At 39.9% G+C, this 19,899-nt stretch overlaps 1 protein-coding gene across 1 annotated transcript in view; it reads left to right on the forward strand.

Annotated features, from left to right (window-relative positions):
• The window catches only part of CNTNAP4 (contactin associated protein family member 4), a 297,285-nt gene that overhangs the window by 253,177 nt on the left and 24,209 nt on the right, over positions 1 to 19,899 (forward strand). The window contains exons 16-21 of the mRNA XM_084627719.1: positions 638 to 808; positions 4,458 to 4,676; positions 11,043 to 11,282; positions 13,470 to 13,694; positions 15,919 to 16,052; positions 17,227 to 17,314. Coding sequence (XP_084483845.1) covers positions 638 to 808; positions 4,458 to 4,676; positions 11,043 to 11,282; positions 13,470 to 13,694; positions 15,919 to 16,052; positions 17,227 to 17,314 — 1,077 coding nt within the window. The remainder of the gene's footprint in view (positions 1 to 637; positions 809 to 4,457; positions 4,677 to 11,042; positions 11,283 to 13,469; positions 13,695 to 15,918; positions 16,053 to 17,226; positions 17,315 to 19,899) is intronic.

The raw sequence follows: 19,899 nt of genomic DNA on the forward strand, positions 1-19,899 counted from the left end.
TCATTGGGCCTCATGAATGTAGAGCACATCCCCATTAGATTTAGTTCTATTAGGGGTTTTAAATAGGCTTTTGAATAGTTGAGAGCAAAATTCAACAAATTATAATGAAATATGAGCTGATGGAAAAGTAAGACCACTGGAATCTATGGATCTGACCTTGTAACCATTACTCAGGTAGTCACATTGACTTCAGTCGGACTACTCATGAGAGTAAGAAAGCAGTATGAGTCCCTAATATGTAATCAATTAAAGGGCAAAAAACTGTGGATACTAGTTAACTACTTCCATAGAAATTAAGAGACTTATCCTACTGCTTTGAAGTTAGTGGAAGAACTCCCATTGCCTTCAACAACTGCAGGGTCCAGCCGTATGTGTATAAACTAAGTTTTTCTTCTTGATTATGAGTGACAATTCCACCAATGATCACACATGTAACATATTATAGCAGGGCTATGATCACAGTTCATATAAAATCAGTGTTTACATGTTCTTCTAAGAGTAGAGATGCATAGTGACATACATTACAAACTGTTTCTTGCATTGGGTACTTTGCTTCATTAGTTGTAAAGGTTAAAACCATATTAAAACAATATTAGACATTGCTGTTTCATTTAATGTTTTGTTTTGCTGTAACCAGGGACGTTTTGGAATTCAGCCTCCTTCAATACTGAGGCCTCATATCTTCATTTCCCTACTTTCCATGGAGAACTCAGTGCAGATGTGTCATTTTTCTTTAAGACTACAGCTTCCTCTGGCATGTTTTTAGAGAACCTGGGGATTAAAGACTTCATAAGGATAGAGCTGCATTGTAAGTCATATTTAATAAACATGTTTTGGTTTTTACTTTCATTTAGATTGTCAAAAATTAGCACTTTGTAATGCTGAATTCAAAGAGAGAGAATGTATTTTTCCATATTAGGCAACAGTATAATTGAATTGTCTTAGGTTAGAATGGTGTGACTTGGTGTAAAGTCAATGATGTAATAGCCTAGAGAGTCATGAAATACAGAAAACTTCAATAATATGCTCTTGTTTAGCATTTCAGAGCAGAACCTCAGATGCAATAATGACATTCTTGTGGTATGTTGATATTCCAAGCTCAAGATGCTGATACTCCAGAACAATGAGGTGGTATAATGAGGTGGAAAATACACATCCAGATAGGAAAGCATTTGGATGAATACTAAGGCTATGTCTACACTACACAGTGTAGCTGCTGTTTGTCGACAGGAGAGAACTGCCCTGCTGACAAAAAACTTCCACCCCCAACAAGCAGTGTTAGTGTTGTCTCTCCTGCCAACAAAGCTCTGTTCACACCAGTGTTTGTCATCAACAAAACTTTTGTCTTTTTTTTGGGAGGGGTGTGTTTTTTTAACACCTCTGAATGACAAAAGTTCTGTCTTTCACTTGCCAGTGTAGACAGAGTTTAAATAGGAGAAATTCAGCCACCCCTTCACACACAGAATCTATCCAGTTCTGCTGGAGATCATAAGATTCTTTATCTCTTGTCATAAATACTTATATTCATACACACCTATTTCATGCCTACCTCCACCCATCACAATCCTCATAACTCTCCCTCAGACATACCCAGTTTGGTAAACATCCATATTGTTCAATGATGACTTGTGACTAGTGAAGCCAGAGGGAAGAATGTTAGTAGTGGAAGACCCATGATGAACTGGACCAGTTTTGACACAGAATGGCTCTTTATTTAAAAAAAAAATATATGCCACTATTGTGCAGGATAAAAAAAAATATTTCTTCAATTTTGCCACCATCATCTACATACACCTATTAAGCAGTCTGCACCCCAACATGCTCTGCCCACCAGGTGTTCCTACTGAGGAGCGGGGTCAGGGTGCAGGGGCTTGCCTCACTCCCCCTGCCTGCCCAGTGCTCCAGCCAGGGAGAGGGTCAGTGCATGGAGGCTTGCCACACTCTGCCTGCCCGGTGCTCCAGCCACTCTCTGTGCCACGACTCCACCCTCCGGCTGGAGCGCCAGGCAGGCAGAGCGAGGCAAGCCCCCATGCCGTGACCCCACTCCCTGGCTGAAGTGTGGGGTGGACGGAGCAGGGCAAGTCCCTGTGACCTGACCCCATTTCCCATTTTAATATGAAACAGTCTTGAAACATCTGTCTTCTTGTGCCAAATACCATTTTTGAGCAAAACTGGTCATTCACTTCGAAGTGGAGTTCTGCTTAGACATTGATTTCAAGATATGGCTCCTTTTAATTACAAGGCAGACACTGTGGTAGCTCTTCTTTTAAACTCAGGTGTTTGTTTTGCTCTATGCAGGGTACTGAACAGTAGCCAAATTTTGTGCCAATTAACATTATATGCAACTTCATAGATTTCAATGGGATTCCATGTATGAGGTGTAAGTCCATGCAAAGTTGGTCAAAGTGGATCTAAAGGTATTATAAAAAGTTTCAAGGTAGTTTCAAATTTAAAAAGTGAAGAACTCTGATATCTTGATCCCATCTACATCCTAAAGGGTTTTAAAAAACTAGTGTTTTGTTTTAAGTAGTGTTTGAAGTTTTTCAGTTTCCCTTTGCCCAGCTCTAAAGGCTTGTCTACAGTGGCAATTTACAGCACTCCAACTTTCTGCATCAGGGGTGTGAAAAAACACCTCCTGAGCGCAGCAAGTTTCAGCGCTCTCAAGCGCCAGTGTAGACAGGTCACCAGCACTGGTAGCTACTCCCCTCGTGGAGGTGGTTTATTTAGATTGCTGGGGAGCTCTCTCCCAGCGCTGTGTTACGACCACACAAGGCATGTTAAAGCCCTGCCGCGGCGGTGCTTTAGTGTTGCCAGTGTACACTAGCCCTTCATATTATTGCTTTCGCTCTAGAGCCTGAATCGGAGCCCATGGATGTCAATAGGAACCTTTTCATTGTCTTAGATTCTGGTCTAAATCTTTAGTTCTTTAATCAAATCCCCAGTAATTTAAATGTTTGGTAATTGTTTGATTAGGGATTACTACTTTTAATTTGATTTTATTACTATAAACTCTGTGTGTGTTTGATGGATATATATATAATCTACACACACACACACACACATATTTTTGGGCTTTGAGTAAAGTTTAAAAGAAAACAAATCTATTCACAGAAAATCTTACAATTTTCTTACCAGTTCTAATGTTAATTTATATTCTATTTCTGATCTTATTCATGCTAAAAGTAACCTTTGTTGACATGCCAAAGTTTTGGCTTGAACAAAATTAGTAGTTTCTCTTAAATCAGCATATTAAAAGACCCACTGTATATCTCTCTTGCTGTTGAAATAACTGTAATTGTTTATGGAACCATAATCTTCTAAGGACTGTCCCAAATCCATATAATGGTCCAGATACGCAGAGAATATAAATTGGAACTACACTGATTTATGTAAGCAGAAGCTCTAGCCTGGTATCGTTCGTTGGTGCCTCGGTTTGCAGTGGAAGCTTACATGAGTAGATACATGTGGCCATCCAGCTTCTATTGACTATACATCTAAGGAGACCGCAGAGAGAGTTAGGTCAATATTAACATAAGTTATGCTCATGAAAGGTGTCCAGTAATGCTGTTTAGAGAGAGCAGTATAGTCGGAATTTACATTTTGGTATATCAGGAACTGACACAGCTATTTTTTTTTGGCATAAAATTATCCCCTTAGTCCAAACTACACCCCTTTTGAAGTTCCAATGTCTGTAAAAAGGAAGTCATAAGGAGCTAAGTACTCCTGAGAACAAAGTCAGAATCTTGCTGTGTTTCAGCAAGACAAGACAAGCTCAAGACAAGAATCATGTGAGTTACTTTTTGGAAATAAAACTGTGCAGAAATTATAGTATGTTATAGCCCAAAGATAGAAGTAAACTTTGGACATTTTACCAGGTGTTAGAGTAGACTAGTACTTTCCGTTGCCCAGTACACGTGCTCTGTGAGCCAGAAATCTGTCTTTTAATGCCAGCGGGCGTTGCATGAACTTATCAGAAAACAGATTTTAGCCTACTGAGTGTGTAACTTGTTTTTGAAAAAAAAAATCAATGGTACTGGTAACTAAAATGTAAAGGTATCAATGACAGCCAATTAGCATGTTGGCAGGAAATGATTTTTATTTCCATTAAATCTAAAGAAGCTAGCACAGTCACTGTTTCCCAACTAGCATACTTGCTATGAGGACATAACCTCAATATTCATGCTGGAAACAAACTATTGCTCTCAATAGCTAGCGGTGTAAAGAGTGGACTTTTTTTGAGGCCAGAATAGCCCTCTATAGCTGTGGAAGTTGTTTGTCCACGAAACAAATAATTCTACCATCCCATCATAACCAGAAGAAGAGAATAATAGGACAGGTCTTTTGAGGAAATAACCCTTCCTACCATTTAATGAATTTCTTTTTATGACCCAAGATTCTAAGCTTCCTTATTTGTGTGAGCTAACTGGAACAAACTGTTTCTTATGTATTGCTTCTAGCTCCCTCTGAAGTGACATTTTCATTTGATGTGGGAAATGGACCTTTTGAAGTTACAGTGCAATCACCCACTCCCTTAAATGACAACCAGTGGCACTATGTGAGGGCTGAAAGAAACATCAAAGAAGCATTGCTACAAGTGGATCAGCTTCCCCAAAGGACTCTCACTGCACCGTCTGATGGGCATATCCGTTTGCAGCTCAACAGTCAGCTATTTGTAGGTGGGTGTCCCTTTCTTTCCTTATTATCTGCAGGTGAGGGTAGAAGAATGGTCGGAACCAGTGGCTTTTAAATATGGTTAATATGGTGTGATGAAACCTTAATATAAAAGTGAGAGAAATGCAATATTTTCAGAGTCCACTTACAAAATTCAAGGCTTGACCTATAGTTCTTCCTCAGGCAAAATTCACATTGAATCTAATTGAACTCTTGCCAGAGTGGCAACTGTGGCATGTGGTCATCTGCCTTTTAACTAGCACTTTTAATAAAAATACTTACGGTGAGGTTAATTAATATGCAAATCAGCTGGGGAGTCTGTGATTTGGTCTTGCAAAACCAGTAGCAATTTAGATCTTTATTTAAATGACCATACTTTGGGGAAGGGATTTTGACTGAAAGATACTAGTATTGGCCATCTTCTACTTAATATATGGAAGAATTGCTGCTAACATATTTAAATTTATGTTTGAGAGTCTCTTTGAACATAGAAATACTATATAAGTGAAATTAAGTGATACAAGTTATATAAATATTAGTAACATCCACACAAAAATACACAGTATTATTTATATGTTGTTTGTTGATAATGTAAGACTCATAATGCCTTGAAAAATGTAGTCTCGAAGACAGACACATATAAGACAAGAGGCATTGCGAGATCCACACTAGAATGTTAACTTGTTTATTTGTTTGTTTATTACATACTGGGGAGGAGTTGACAATTAAACCACAGGGGATCAGGTGAAAGATACAAATATTAAAAGAGTGATTTTATTGAGGAGAGACTGGGGTTTAGTACACAGGGACTGGGATTTTATTCTACATCTAGAGAAGGCATGGAGATAGCAGTGGGATAATGAACTAAATGGGGTGCTGAGGCTGGCGTCTTTGGCAAAGCGTGGAGGCAGATGCAGTAAAAAGGAGATCCGAGATGTGGGCCAGAGTGGAGTTGCCTTAAATGCACTTTAAACTTGAAAATAGTGAGCAAGTGGATTCAAAGGAAGAAATTGAAGGGGAGAATGCTATTTAATATAGTATGATAAGTGGCAATGGTATCATTTCATATGGTCTTGCGATATAATTGGTGTGGCATAAACAATTGAAATTAGGGCTGTTTGAATCCTGCTAGTTCTAGATTTTGAACCTATATTTAGAATTCGGTTCACAAGAGTTAGAAATGGTCTGATCTCAGGAGATTCTCTTGGAGGTTTGGACAGAAGGAGCCTAGCAATTTCACATAAAGTAGTCATGGGCTATACCTCTACAGCAGCCTCAATATAGAGAGTTTCCAACGGCTTCTGCACTGTAGAGGTCTTCTGCCCTCCTACACCTAACCCCAAAAGATCTGTTGTGGCCTAAGGGCAACAGGGAAAATAGATGGGGCTGGGAACAGTGAGCACCTTGACCCTCCCCCCCACTGTGCCCCCCCCAGCTTTTTGCACTTGCTCAAAGTTCTGCAGGCTGTGTAGCTTGGGGAAATAGCCCAACAACTTTTAAGTTGAGGTTCCCAGACTAAATCAGTATGGCTGCTGCTGGAGTGGTCTAGAGCATTGCTTCAGATACATGGTTGCAACCAGGTCACCTTTTCATTTAGATATAGGGGCAGCCAGGCCAAATTTCAGTTAGTGACATTACCACATGGGTCACAACACCATTGAAATTTGGCTCAGCCACCCTGCACCCAGATGCCCAGGTGCCTGGGCCAAATGGTATTGCAATCTGGCACATAGGAAGTCTGTCCCTGTATGGTGGAATGCATGGGAGTCTGATGAGAACTTGATTCCTTAGGGCACTGGCTCAGGACCTGCATGGGTAAGAGATAGGGAAGACTCCCAAAGGTACCTGTTGTGGGGGTGGGGTGAATGCCCTCGATCATGTGACACCACCAGATCTGGACTATAGCAGGAGTATGCTAGGCTAGGTTGAGAGCTTACTAATGAGGCTCTATCCTGCTATCCTTTGATCCCTAGTCCCTTATCAGAGGTTGGGGGCTAACTCAGGGAGAACAGGGATTTAAAAAGCCAGATCCTAAACAACCAGAGGAGCTAGTAAAAAGGAGCAGCAAATAGGGAGGTTTTGGGCCCTGATTGAGCTGGCCATACCTGTGATCAGCTACTCCTTCAGCTGCTCTCACTCCTTTTATCGCAGCCGCAGCCCTTTCTAGGGCTGCTTTTAATCCCTGTTCTGCTGGAGTGGGGCAGTCGCTACAGGGTGTATGAGAGGCAGATAAACCCAACAAATATACTCTAAGTAACAAGATACTGCCTCACCCACGTTCTCTCTAGGTGACAAAATAGCAGATGAAATTCAATGTTAATAGGTGCCAAGTACTGCATATTGGAAAAAAATAATCCCAAATATACATACAAAATGATAGTGTCTAAATTCGCTCAAAAAAAGGAGACCTTAGAGTTATTGTGGATGGTTCTCTGAGAATGTCCACTCAATGTAGAGCAGCAGTCAAAAACGTAATGGAACGTTAGGAACCATTTGGAAAGGGATAGATAATAAAATAGAAAATATCATAGTGCTACCATATGAATCATTTGTATTCCCACACCTTGAGTACTGCTTGCCGTTCTGGTTACCCCATCTCAAAAATGGTATACTGGAATTGGAAAAGGTGCAGAGAAGGGCAACGAAAATGGTCAGGAGAATGGAACAGCTTCCATGTGAGGAGAGATTAAAAAGTCTAGGACTGTTCATCTTAGAAAAGATGACTAGGCGGGAATATGATAGAGGTCTAAAAAATCATGAATAGTGTGGAGAAAATAAATAGCAAAGTGTTATTTACCCCTTCACATAACACGAGAACTAGAGGTCACCCGATGAAATCAATAGGCAGCAGGGTTAAAACAAACATAAGGAACTATTTCTTCACACAACGCAGAGTCAGCCTGTGGAACTCATTGCCAGAGATTGATGTGAAAAGCAAAACATATAACATTATATCATGGAGGATAGGTCTCCTGTACATATACTGGTGAAATTTAAGAGAACCAACCTAAGAAGTGCAACTTCTTTTCTGAATTGTTTGTTACTTAATACAAATGAAACTCTTCCTTGTAAGACATGAATCTTGTCCTCCAGAAGAGGCACATACTGATAATGAATCCCTGATAACTCATGCCACTGTAAAATTGGTAGATTGGTGACCAGTATTTTTCACTGTTTAAATACCTGTTTATGCCAGTGCCAGTCAATGTCATTGTTCAGCAATTCACTTATGAGCTTATTGACCTTTGAGTGGAGAGATCTATAATTAATTTAGCCAAATAGTTTCTCACCTGCATAAATGTCTTTAGACCCATCTCATATTGTGGGGTAAGCAGGTCAAAATTTTTTTTTTTTAAATCTGAATAAGCAGTCTGGCTTGCTTTATTCAAATTAGGTCTAACATATGGATAACTTCTGTTATAACAGCATTTAATTTTTTTTTAGTTACAGTGTAAGATGTCTTATTAATTATTATTATTATTTTTATTATTGCTCTGTGAAAAAATTGCTAATTCCTTTTGTTTTAGGTCCTTGGGTTAAATGGAAACATCATCCATTATACTTGCAGTCCCTCAAAGATTTTTGCAATTACTCTTTGGAGCAGAAGTATACAAAGTGGCATTTGCTTAAATTTATAATATCCAAATGGTATAGTAAAAGTTTGAGGGAATATGAATGGTTTATTAGAGCTTGACCAATCTAAAACTTTACTTGCCCAAATGCTTTTTCCACATCTGATACAGTGAATGTTTGTGCTTCAGAAAATTTTGTTGACACTCATTAATTACCTTTAGCTAATGTCTATGTTTTCTGGCTTTAATTATATCATATGTCTCAATGTGACTCTGTAATTTATTTTGCTTTACAGTTAACTCAGTCTGTAGGTTACTGTAACTTTTCAACAACTCCCAGCTTATTCATGTGATCAGGTTGATTTTTTTAAAATTATTTTCTGTTAGTTGGTAGACTAAATGACATTTTTCTTTGGGGAGGGATAATCAAACTTTTTTATTTGTTTATTTGTATTAACTGTACAATCTGTCATTACTTTTTGAACCTGTATAGGCCAGTGAAAACATCTAGTTAACAGTGGATATCAGAGGTTTAAGAATGGCGTTAGCAGAGGCAATCCTTATTAATGTATCAACTTATTTGCATAGTAACTGTCATAATTACCCCTGAGTCATCTTCTTGTGTATTAAAATTGTAATCTCAGAGTAGAAACATTATCCTTTATTTGTTGTAAAGTACATACACTTTGGATAGTATATAAATAACAAGCATTCAAATTAGTGTTGCACTAGTGTTACATATTTGATGTAGTATTGTAGTATATAACATTAAAAAGACATAAAAGCAGTATATAGGTAAGAGTTATCTTTCTGGGATACTATAAAGTTTAATTCATACTTAAGGCCTTTTTTTGTATTTGTTTCTCATATGCATTGAGTAGAGTTGTTGATGAAATTTCGACTAAAGTTTTCCTCCAAATTTCTAACTGTGATGGGAGAAAACCCTAATAACTTTGTAAAAATAATTCACACCCCAAAAAAAAAATTGTGCGTGTGCAGCTCTTGTTATAAATAACTCATTAGCTAAAACCCACATCTGTCCCATGCTGCTTTATGGACACTTAAAATCAAGCTTTTCCACTAAAGCTCCAAAATTCTTCAAAGGAGGAAGTAAATATGTTCTTAGAATCATTAAAAAAAAGACATTTGAGAAAAATTGGATCTAGGATTTTAACTAAAAATAAAATTGGAAATGTATAAGAATTGCAGACGATATTGGACTTGTATGGTACTTGCCATCTTTGCTTTTTAAAGGAAGCTAATTCTAGATGCGTGTTAAACCAGAAATTATTAACAATCGGCAAGTATTGTTCTCACAGGAATTGTAGATTGCCTCATGTCTCTGAATATCATAATGAATAAGATGTTAGCTGTCAGGAGACATACCATACAGAAACAATGTCAATCAAATATGAGACCACAAAGGAAGATTTGTAAGTAAGATCAAAGGACTAAAAACCACAGTAGCCAGGTTTCTCTTAGGCTTTTTTTCCCCTCTTTTTTCAGCTGTAGCTGAGAATGCTAAAGACTGTATTTATCTGTTAAAGCTCTAGCCGCAGTGACAACTGAATATTTATGTTGACATAAAAGACTGCTGACTGAAGGCTTTCAGTAACTAAATATTTAGATGAATCCACTGATAGAAACAAAGGGCTGAGTTCTAATAGCGCTCCTTGCTTAGTAAGCCCACTAAAGTCAATGGTATTTATATATATGGAAAAAATAGAGGATCGGGCATTAAAATAGTGGCTATATTCCACTTAAAAAGCTTATTAGCAGGAAAGTAAGACTGTCATGATAATGGAAAATAAATGGAAAGCCCAAGTCCAATGGATGTAGCCTAGCTCCTCTCACTGCACTATCTGGGCTGTAGAGGGAGAAGTTGTTTAGCCACCTTCATACCTTCCCTATTCTGGGGCTAGCTGGGAACCACTTCAGCTCCTAGCACAAGTTAGAACAGCCTCAGAACTACCCTTACTTTTACCTGGCTGCCTGTAGCCCCAAAGGGGCCATTCTGTCAGCCAGGAATAGCCAGAGGCACTCCAAACTCCTTTTGCCAGGGAAGCACCTTGCATGCCATCTGTACTAGAGGAATTCCTCAAAGGCCAGATTCTCTAACTTTAGGGCTCTTTGCACCATATAGTGTGTTCAGTGCTCCACGTAAAGATGATCTCTGCTCCAAAGAGTTTACAGTCTTAAGGACAAATATAGAAAAGTCAGGACACAGAGAAATCTAAAGAGAAGAGCAAATTATCTATCTATAGTATGTATATGACCCCCACACCTAAGGACCTCACAGTCTTTAATGTATTCATACCCACAACACCTTTGCGAGGTACGGAAGTACTCCCCCCATTTTATAGTCGGAGAACTGAGCCACTGAGAATCTAAGTGATTTGGTCAAAGTCACACAGGAAGTCTGCAGCAGAGCAGGGAATTGATTATCAGTCTGCCAGGTCCCAGGCTGGGGCCCATACTTCCTATCCTCACATAGAGGTGTTGTCGATCGTTTTTTTGTTTTTTTTTTAAATCTAATGCCCACATATTCCTCTTCTGTGAATTAAAACACTGTACCTTTGCTTGGTATCTTTTATTGTGCAAAATCTTTTCCTTCAATAAAAAGCTTCAAGAGTTTGTTGTAATTACTTGACAAAAACAAAAATCAAGATATACATTCAGAGTTGCTTATAAATATTTGCACATGCATAGACCATAATGGAATGTTTGGGGCTGTAAAACATAGAGGCTCTTACACATCCATTCTTTTTAATTTAAAAAGCTCATATGGATTTATTTCAGGTGGAACAGCATCCAGGCAGAAAGGATTTCTAGGATGTATTCGTTCTTTGCAGTTAAATGGAATAGCCCTGGACCTGGAAGAGAGAGCAAAAATAACTCCAGGAGTTGAACCAGGTTGTCCTGGACATTGTAGCAGCTACGGTAACCTGTGTCACAATGGAGGAAAATGTAGAGAGAAATACAATGGATTCTCTTGTGACTGCACTTTCTCTGCTTACACTGGGCCATTCTGTAAGAAAGGCAAGCATAAATAGTAAATCTGTCACATGTGGAAGCATGTAACTACTGAGTATTGATTATAAAATGATCTCTTCTGGCATTATGAATAATTGAAAATGATAATCCTTGCAAACTATCCCAACTCCTACAATCTGGAGCAAGCTGTATGCCACTATCTGAAAAGATATGTCTGTACACTTCAAACTTCTATTTGCAAAAATGTCTTTTTAATTCACCTTTATTTAATGTAGAAAAATATGCTTTCAGCTATATTTCTGCAGAGCCAGTGAATAGTTCACTTAAACCCTGTTATGGGTCTCCAAAGGATTATATTCAGTATGTACTTTTTAAAGCTGATACTCACATTACTTGAGAGCATCAGTAACCTTCCCTGCTATTAGAATAAAAAATTACAACTGCTAGCTGTGGTAATGCCTTTTGCTTATGCGAAGAGGGCTTAGAAAACTGTTTGTCTGCACCTTCCAGATAATGAACCAGAGAGCTTCAAAAGGAAGTCAAAATAGTTTAGCCAGGTAATCTTGGTACATGATGAAAGTAGGGCATGTGGGCATTTTAGTCTAGGGTGCTTTTTTGAGGGGCGTGGGGGGAGGGAGGGAGTTGTGTGTTAAAGACGCCATCACATTTTTCAGTGTTTCTGGTTTCCTTTTATAAGATTATAGTTAGGGTAGGTATTTTTAAGGTCAATCAACAAACTACTTAATTTCTATCCTCCAAATCCAAATTTCAGAAGGGGTGTTAAATATGGGTGGGGAGAAGGGGAAGGTCTAATTATGTTTTTTTCCTGAAGGAGAGAGCTAAATAGCTCCCATTGCGTGTAGATCCAGGGAATATGAATGGGCCCACAATTGTTCACATTTTCCATTCATTGTGGCATTGATGGTCAATTAGAAGGCCACAGATTTGATTTTTTAGTAATAAAATAATCCAAATAATACTTCTGTTATTTTTTAATAATCCTATTAGCCAGCTAAAAATGAAGGGCCTGTTCCCACAAGGTGTTGAGTGTCTTCTGCAAAGTGCTGAGTGACCTCAACTCCCATCATTATCAGTGATCACACTCACTTTCACATGGTCAGGCCAAAGAAGCAGAAATGGAGCTCCATGTGCGCCTCCCACTCCTATTATTTGGGAGCCAATACATCCTCATAAACACACCTAGCAGTAAAGGAGTCACATATACTCAGAAACTGCAAAGGGAGTGGATAGAACCCAATTTTGAGAAATTATCTGCTTTTATATAAAACCTTCAGTACATGGTAAATTTATTTCTTAATAGTAAGAGTTGTAAAGCTGAAATTTCTATTGCATTATTTCACCTGATGTTTCATTTACTTTTATTTTTTAAGTAACTTCCCAAAATATGTCACCTAACTATTATTAAGTTCTTAAACTGGAGAAATAATACACTGTAAAAGGAAATATGAACTTTTTAGCAAAATCCATTTTAAATATTTATGACAAAGAAAGACAGATCCAGTCCTGTGAAGTCCATGGAAGTACACAGTAGTAATTAGATTTGCAAGATAAGGCTCTTTATCCTGTTTAGGATTTTAAACCTCACTGATTGAGAAGTTTTAAACGAAACAAGGTAACATTAGCCTGTATACTGTAGGGACTAATTCTATGCTGCACCTGGAACCACTGGATGATCTACAGTAATAGGCTTTCTTAATCTCCAGACTATATCAAAAATACCGTGGACCAGGTCACTTTACTCTTATGGGTCATGGTACTGTCCAAAATATCTCCGAGGTCTGAGGGCTATGTGGAAAAGAGAAGATAGCTCCAATCTGTTTTATCTGTACCAGGTAATTGAAGGGGGACATTCTGTGCCCCATCCTATCCACTCTGCCCCCTCCTCCAACATCAAATCCTAAATCAGAGAGCACCCTACACACAGTCTGAAGGAAGGCAGGATAGTACAGCAGAAGTGGTTGAACACACACACTTTCACAAGGAAGGGGAAATTTGTGTGTAGAGGGTCCCCTCTATGTGTGGATTGGTTGTGGAGAGGGCAATCCTGGCCCATATTCTTATCTACCATGCTGATCAACAGTGCTACAGATACTTCTTTTCCAGTTTAATCATAGTAGCTATGAATATTTTAAAAATCCTTTCTGTAAAAAAAGAAAATCCTTAATATTTGATTGCAGGATGTTAACAAAACTGAATTACATGTTGTTTCAGAGATTTCTGCCTATTTTGGAGCTGGCACCTCAGTGGTGTACAATTTTCAAGAATATTACACCTTAGCTAAAAATTCCAGTTCTCATGCTTCTTCTTTCTACGCTGACATGACTCTGATCAGGGAGGTGATTACGTTTACCTTTCGGACAACACGGACCCCAAGCTTACTGCTTTATGTGAGTTCCTTCTACAAGGAGTATCTCTCAGTTATTCTTGCCAAAAACGGTGAGTGTTCAACAACAGCAACAAAACCAAATGAATAAAAGGACAACTGAATTTCAGAGCTATCGTAACATCTTAGAATGTCTTCCGATTCTCAGACCTGACTCCCAACCAAAGGATGTTTTTCCCATTGTCACTTTCTTTAGGTGCAAGATTTATTTTTCAGCAAAGCCAAAAAATTAATGCTTTCCCCATGAAAAAGTATTGCAGCAAGACATGATTTAAATGATTTCTTCCTACAGTATTTGTTTAATCCATGTAGGAAATAAGTATTTGTTTGATTAATGCTGGAAACCCTTTGGTAATATATAAAAATATCCTAAATTAAATTCTTTGCTTATTTTGACATAAACTGTCTGGTTAGGCTTGACAGATGTTTACTATAACATTCTTCCAAAGCATAGAAACACGTAGTTTTATGATAATCAGTATTACAGTGTATTTATCTTAATTTCATATTATGCCATGCTAGACCCAAGACATTTTTGCAAGCTAATACAGTTGGCCAAATATACTTTTGGCTAAAATGGACATAAGTTAGTTGAAGTCAGTGGAGCTGTGCCCATTTAGGCCAGCAATTAATTTTGTCCAGTATCCTTGTTTTCAAATCTTTTCTCTAGTTTTCCTAATTCTAAGTATTTTGTCTGCCTTACACAATACATTGGCTAATGTTATACCACTGCCCTTCAGAAAATAGATAAATTAGACCTGCTCAGGTGTTTGGGACTTGTATTGCTTTCTGTTCGATAAAAAGCCCTACTTCTACAGCTAATAGAGGTTCTCCAGCTCAAATGATGTGTAGGTCTGTGTTCTGAAGCATAAGGTCCTAAGCTCTGTCACTTCTTAAAACCACTATGCTCAGATCATTTGATAAACAGGAACAGAGCTATTACACTGATCGCAGTGTAAGAGAATATCATGATTTTATTCCCGATCTTACCAAATGATCAATCACTATGAGTTTTAGAGGCTGTAAAGCAGTTATTGGTTCATGAACCGTGCTAGATATTATGGCAGGGGTGGGAAAACTTTTTGGCCCAACGGCCACATCTGGGTGGGAAAATTGTATGTAGGGCCATGAATGTAGGACTGGGGCAAGAGGTTGGGGTGCGGGAGGGAGTGAGGGGTGTGGGAGGCGATGTGGTGTGCAGCAAGGAGCTCAGGGCAAGGGGTTGGAGTGTAGGAGGGGTGCAGGGTGCAGAAGGAGGCTCAGGGCATGGGGTTGGTGCAGGAGGGGTTCAGCAGGGGGCTTTGGTCAGAGTTGGGGGCTCAGGGCAGGGGGTTGAGGTGCAGCAGGGACTGCGGAGTACAGGAGGAGGCTCAGGGCAGGGGGTTGGGGTGCAGGAGGGGTGCAGCAGGAGGCTCAAGGCAGGGGGTTAGAGGGCTCAGGGCACGGGGTTGGGGTGCGGGGTGCAGGAGGGGTTCAGGGTAGAGGCTCTGGCCCTGCGCCGCTTACCTCAAGCGGCTCCGGGGCAGCAGCAGCGCGCAGCGGGGCTAAGGCAGGCTCCCTGCCTGCCCTAGTTCCGTGCTGCTCCCAGAAGTGGCCAGCATGTCCAGCAGTGGCACCTGGGGCTGGGGTGTGGCAGGTGGCTCCGCCACCTGCTGCCCTCACCTGCGGGTACTACTTGAAGCTCCAATTGGTCGTGGTTCCCAGCCAATAGGAGCAGCGGGGGGCAGTGCCTACAGGCAAGGGCAGTGCATGGAGCCCTCTGGCTCCCCTGCGCCTAGGGGCTGTAAGGTACCAGCTGCTTCCAGGAGCGGCGTGGGGCCAGGGCAGGCAAGGAGCCTGCCTTAGCCCCACTGCGCCACGGGGCTGGCAATCCCATGGGCCAGATTGAAAGCCCTGATGGACCAGATCTGTCCTGCGGGCCGTAGTTTTCTCTCCCCTGTATTATGGCTTATATTTGAGGCACCACTGTTGATATGAACTGCAACATTAACTCTTTTATGAGGCTACATAGTGGAAATTTGCTGTGCACTGGCATATCTTAACTTTGTAATCCAGACCAACCACTGTTTCCAGTCATTGTTTCTATTTCTTTCTTTCTTTCATTTCATGTTTGTATTTCTCTGTTATTTAAGCTGTTCCTTTAAGTTAATCAGACATTTGTACAACTTTTCATATTATGCATGTCTCAAAAGAAGAAGTATTGTTTTTATGATCTACACTAGCTATTTTGTACATACCTTAGTTCTGAAACTAAAATATCTTACTCCATCCCTTCAGGAAGTTTACAGATTAGGTACAAGCTAGATAGCCATCAAGATCCGGATGTCTTTAGCATCAGTGTCAAAAGCATGGCTGACGGGCTGCTTCACCATATCAAGATTAACAGGGAGGAGGAAATGCTCTTTGTAGAGGTAATTCAGTTAAGCGAAAAAGTGGGTTGTCATCAAATGGAACAAGACCCAAAGCAAAATGAAATAAATAAATGCAATAAAAGGAGTACCTCTAACATAAATTGTAATTTAATATCTCAAGGAAATAAAGCAAAACACGACAGACTCTTGCTGAAAAGTGAGAGTCTAGGCTAAAAGATCCCTTTGACATTCACCTTGTCTGTTTTAAAAGGTCACTTCCACCTTCTCATTTCATTTCAGTCGGCAATGAAATATTTTCTAGTTCAACCTAGATTGTGTGAATGTGGAACACTCAACTAATTGCCCCAACAGATAAAAGTTGTCAATTGTTTTGTTTATTTTAATGAGGGTACAAGAGAGCAGTACTAATGCACTGTAGCAATTTAACAATAATTTAAAACAAAGTTTTTGGTCTGGTTTTCAAAGATGAGTACCTGAACCCCTTATTTTCTTATTTGCTCAGCACTTGCTTTAAGACTAGGGAAAAACTTGCTAGGAAAATGTCTTTGTATCTACGTTGATTCATGGTTTCTAGGGAAACTGGAAGATTAGCTAACACAATTCGTATTTGTAGAAACTGGCATTGGAAAAAGGCCCTATTGTAAAATAAATGTTGATGATTCTGAATGTTACAAATCAAATAATATATTTGGATAAGAACTGGATGATGCACTTATGCACTGTCACCAGCATTTCAAGGCAAGCAATTTATGTAATGGCTCTGGGAGCACAGCATTCACTGCATAACATTTAATTGTTTCATGTTTAAAGTTTCATTCTGAGATAAGTGAAAGCTTTTATTTTTTTTTAAAAAGCCTTATGCATCTCTTCACAGGGCTTACCAATTATATTCTGCCTATAGATGAATACAAAGGCGTTATGTAAATGGTTTAGAAAAAGAAGAATTGTATACTAAGGTGGGAATGCTTAAATGTATCTCAGCCACAATCATAGTGTTCTGAAGAAGTTATACCATGTTGTTTATAAAATTATCTGCCTTTTAATGGGTGATTCACTTTTTAGTATTGCTATTCTAGCCTTTATGGTATGAATGACAAGTTGTTCTTTTCTCCTCTTTTTCTTTCACCTTTTCTCATTCTTTCCCCTACCTACACATCCCAACTGAATTCTTTTCCATTATGCTACTTCTGTTTCTCACTGAACAATTTTGCAGATTAACCAGAATGAAAGGATGCAATTCATTCTGTCTTCAGGTACAGAATTCAATGCAATCAAATCCCTTGTACTTGGCAAGATTTTAGGTAAGTAGAACACCACACATCTTTTCTGAAACATGGATCAAAATGTCATCATGACACATAAAAAATAATAGCCCTAATCTTATTGAGAGACATTCATTGTCTTAGATTTAATTAGACAGTGAGTGACAATCAATGTAGAAACTTCAAAGTGCACATATAATCGTGGGTAAGTGCGTCTTGAGAGATGAGCAAGTGGATTCCATTAAAAATAATTTCACACTTATCTCTCTCATTTTGCAATCAAGCGTAATGAAACATGGCATTTTTCTTACACCCTTGGAAAATGAAATCATGATCAAATCGTATGTATAGACCCAGGATTAATCAGTAATTAGTTGATGTGTCAGAGACTCTTCCTTTAATTTGATTTTGAACAGTGCAGCTAGGTTTAAGGTGTTGTAAAATAAAATGTGCAGTGTTGGGTTTTTTAAATTAATTAAGTTATGGAGAGTGACCAAGTCATTCATCCAGTAGTGACTTATAGCTACCTTATAGTCAATAGCTGCCTGTTATTTTTCTCTGTAATAATGTTCTAGGTGGAATTTACCTAACCCCAGTTACCATTCTTATTATCGCTGTCAGTTATGTTTAATTAAAGAAGCTAGGAAGGATGATAACAACTCTCAAAGACAGTCTTTTTTTCATATTATTTGTTATGAGATCAGATTGACAGAGAAAGGGGTGGGAGCGGGAAGAATTTGAAGGGAACGCTATTTCCTTTGTTAGTAAAGTGGTTAGAATACTGAATGTTGTTATATCTCATTATCATGAGATGTTTAGCTTTGTACATGTCTTTCTCTTCCAGCAATTTTCGACACAAGAATGTGGAAACAGAACTGTTTAGTAAATAACACCACTTTGACCTTTTTCATTGTTTTGTGATTAACTCAAAATGTCCATCCTCTAATATTTACAAGCTCATTCTTTTAGAAATTAATGTTGAAATGTGTCTGTTTGCTTAAAATATCATTGTGTGGGATGCAAGTATGGCTGATCCTAAATCCAGAAACTTGTGACATTTTTACAGATCAGGAATTGAGTTTTCACCTCAGATTGCTATATTACTCCTGAGGGAATTCTGCACCAAAAAGTAAATACAAATGTTTAAAACATTTCTGCACACAATATTTTTAAATTCTGCGAATTTAATTTGTCAAAAAATAAATGTGGCATGCTCCAGCACAGGCCACTGGTTGCACAGAGGTGGGAAATCACCCTGCAGACCTCCCCTGGAACAGGGACTCAGCGGTGAGGCTGCATGTGACCCTGACACAACACAAGGGCTGGGCCTGCCTCAGAAACACCCCAGACCCTGTCCTAAATTCCAGGTGCACCAGGTATGGGTAGGCAGGCTCAGCCCAGCAGGATCCAAGTGTGGAGGAGATTAGTGTGTGTGTGTGGGGGGGGGAGAATCCAGGTGTGGGGTGAGAGGGTTTTCTTAGGGTTGCCAACTTTGGTTGGACAAATTATTGGTGATTTCATCCCATGACATAATCTTTGATAAAAGATTAATCTTTAATTCCAGGAGACTCCAGGACAATCCTGGAGGGTGGCAACCCAAGATTCTGTGTGGGGCAGTCTGTGTGCAAGCATCTCATTGGGGATCTGGATGCACAGGGGTTCTGGGTGCAGGGGTAATGGGACTCTGCAGTGGCATCCAGGTGGAGATAGTTGGGGCACAGCATGGGGGGGGTCTGGGTTTGGGGGGACTCGTTAGTGTGGGGGTCCAATGGGCCTGCTTAACGGGGGAGCCCCAGATGCTGCTGCTGCTAAGGGGATGCCACATGCCAGACTCCCGCTCTCCCCATTCCTCTACCCTATTTTCTTCTTCATCCCATTCCACTGCCCCATCCTCTCCCCAGTGCTCCATCCCCCCTTCCTCTCCCCACTGTCCCCTGCCCCATACCTCTCCCTTCACTCCCACATCCCCTTCCCCCTGCCCTATCCCATCCCCCTTCATTCCCCACTGTCTCTTCCCTCCATCCCACCCCGCCCCCCTTGCCCTGCCCCACGCAGGCACTCACCCTTGTATAGAAAACAGGATGGTGCCCAGCACACATAGAAGAAGACTGGCACTAGGACCCAGGAGGCAATGTGCAGCTACAGAGTCAAGGAGCCCAGTGGCACCCTCCCTCACCTGGGCAGCTCTTCACTCTCAGAATAAGCAGTTAGTGGTACATGACCTCACACATCCCCCCCCCCATGCCTCTGTTTGCCTTCTACCCCATCTACACCCATGGGCACCTCCAGCCCTTCCCACCCCCATGATTTGCCTCTCTGCTGACTTCTCCGGGCTGGAAATGACGCGCCTGCACTGCTGGGGAAGGATGCGTGACCACTCTTGAGGCTTTCCTTTGCTTCCCTGCAGCAAATGATGAGAAAGCAAAGAAATCTGCTTAGGGCATGAATTCTGAGCACACACTGTGGTGCAGAATTCCCCCATGAATAGTATATGGGATATATTTACTTTATATTCCTTCTACAGGTTTATAGGTACACTTTCTGTGTTTTATACATTACCTCCCCATAAACAGAAGTTTTAAAAAGTGTTTCTTAACACAGTTTTACAAGGCTTAGTTTAAAGG

Source organism: Lepidochelys olivacea (genome assembly GCF_965140295.1).
Source record: "Lepidochelys olivacea isolate rLepOli2 genome assembly, chromosome: 5".
Lineage (NCBI taxonomy): Eukaryota > Metazoa > Chordata > Testudines > Cheloniidae > Lepidochelys > Lepidochelys olivacea.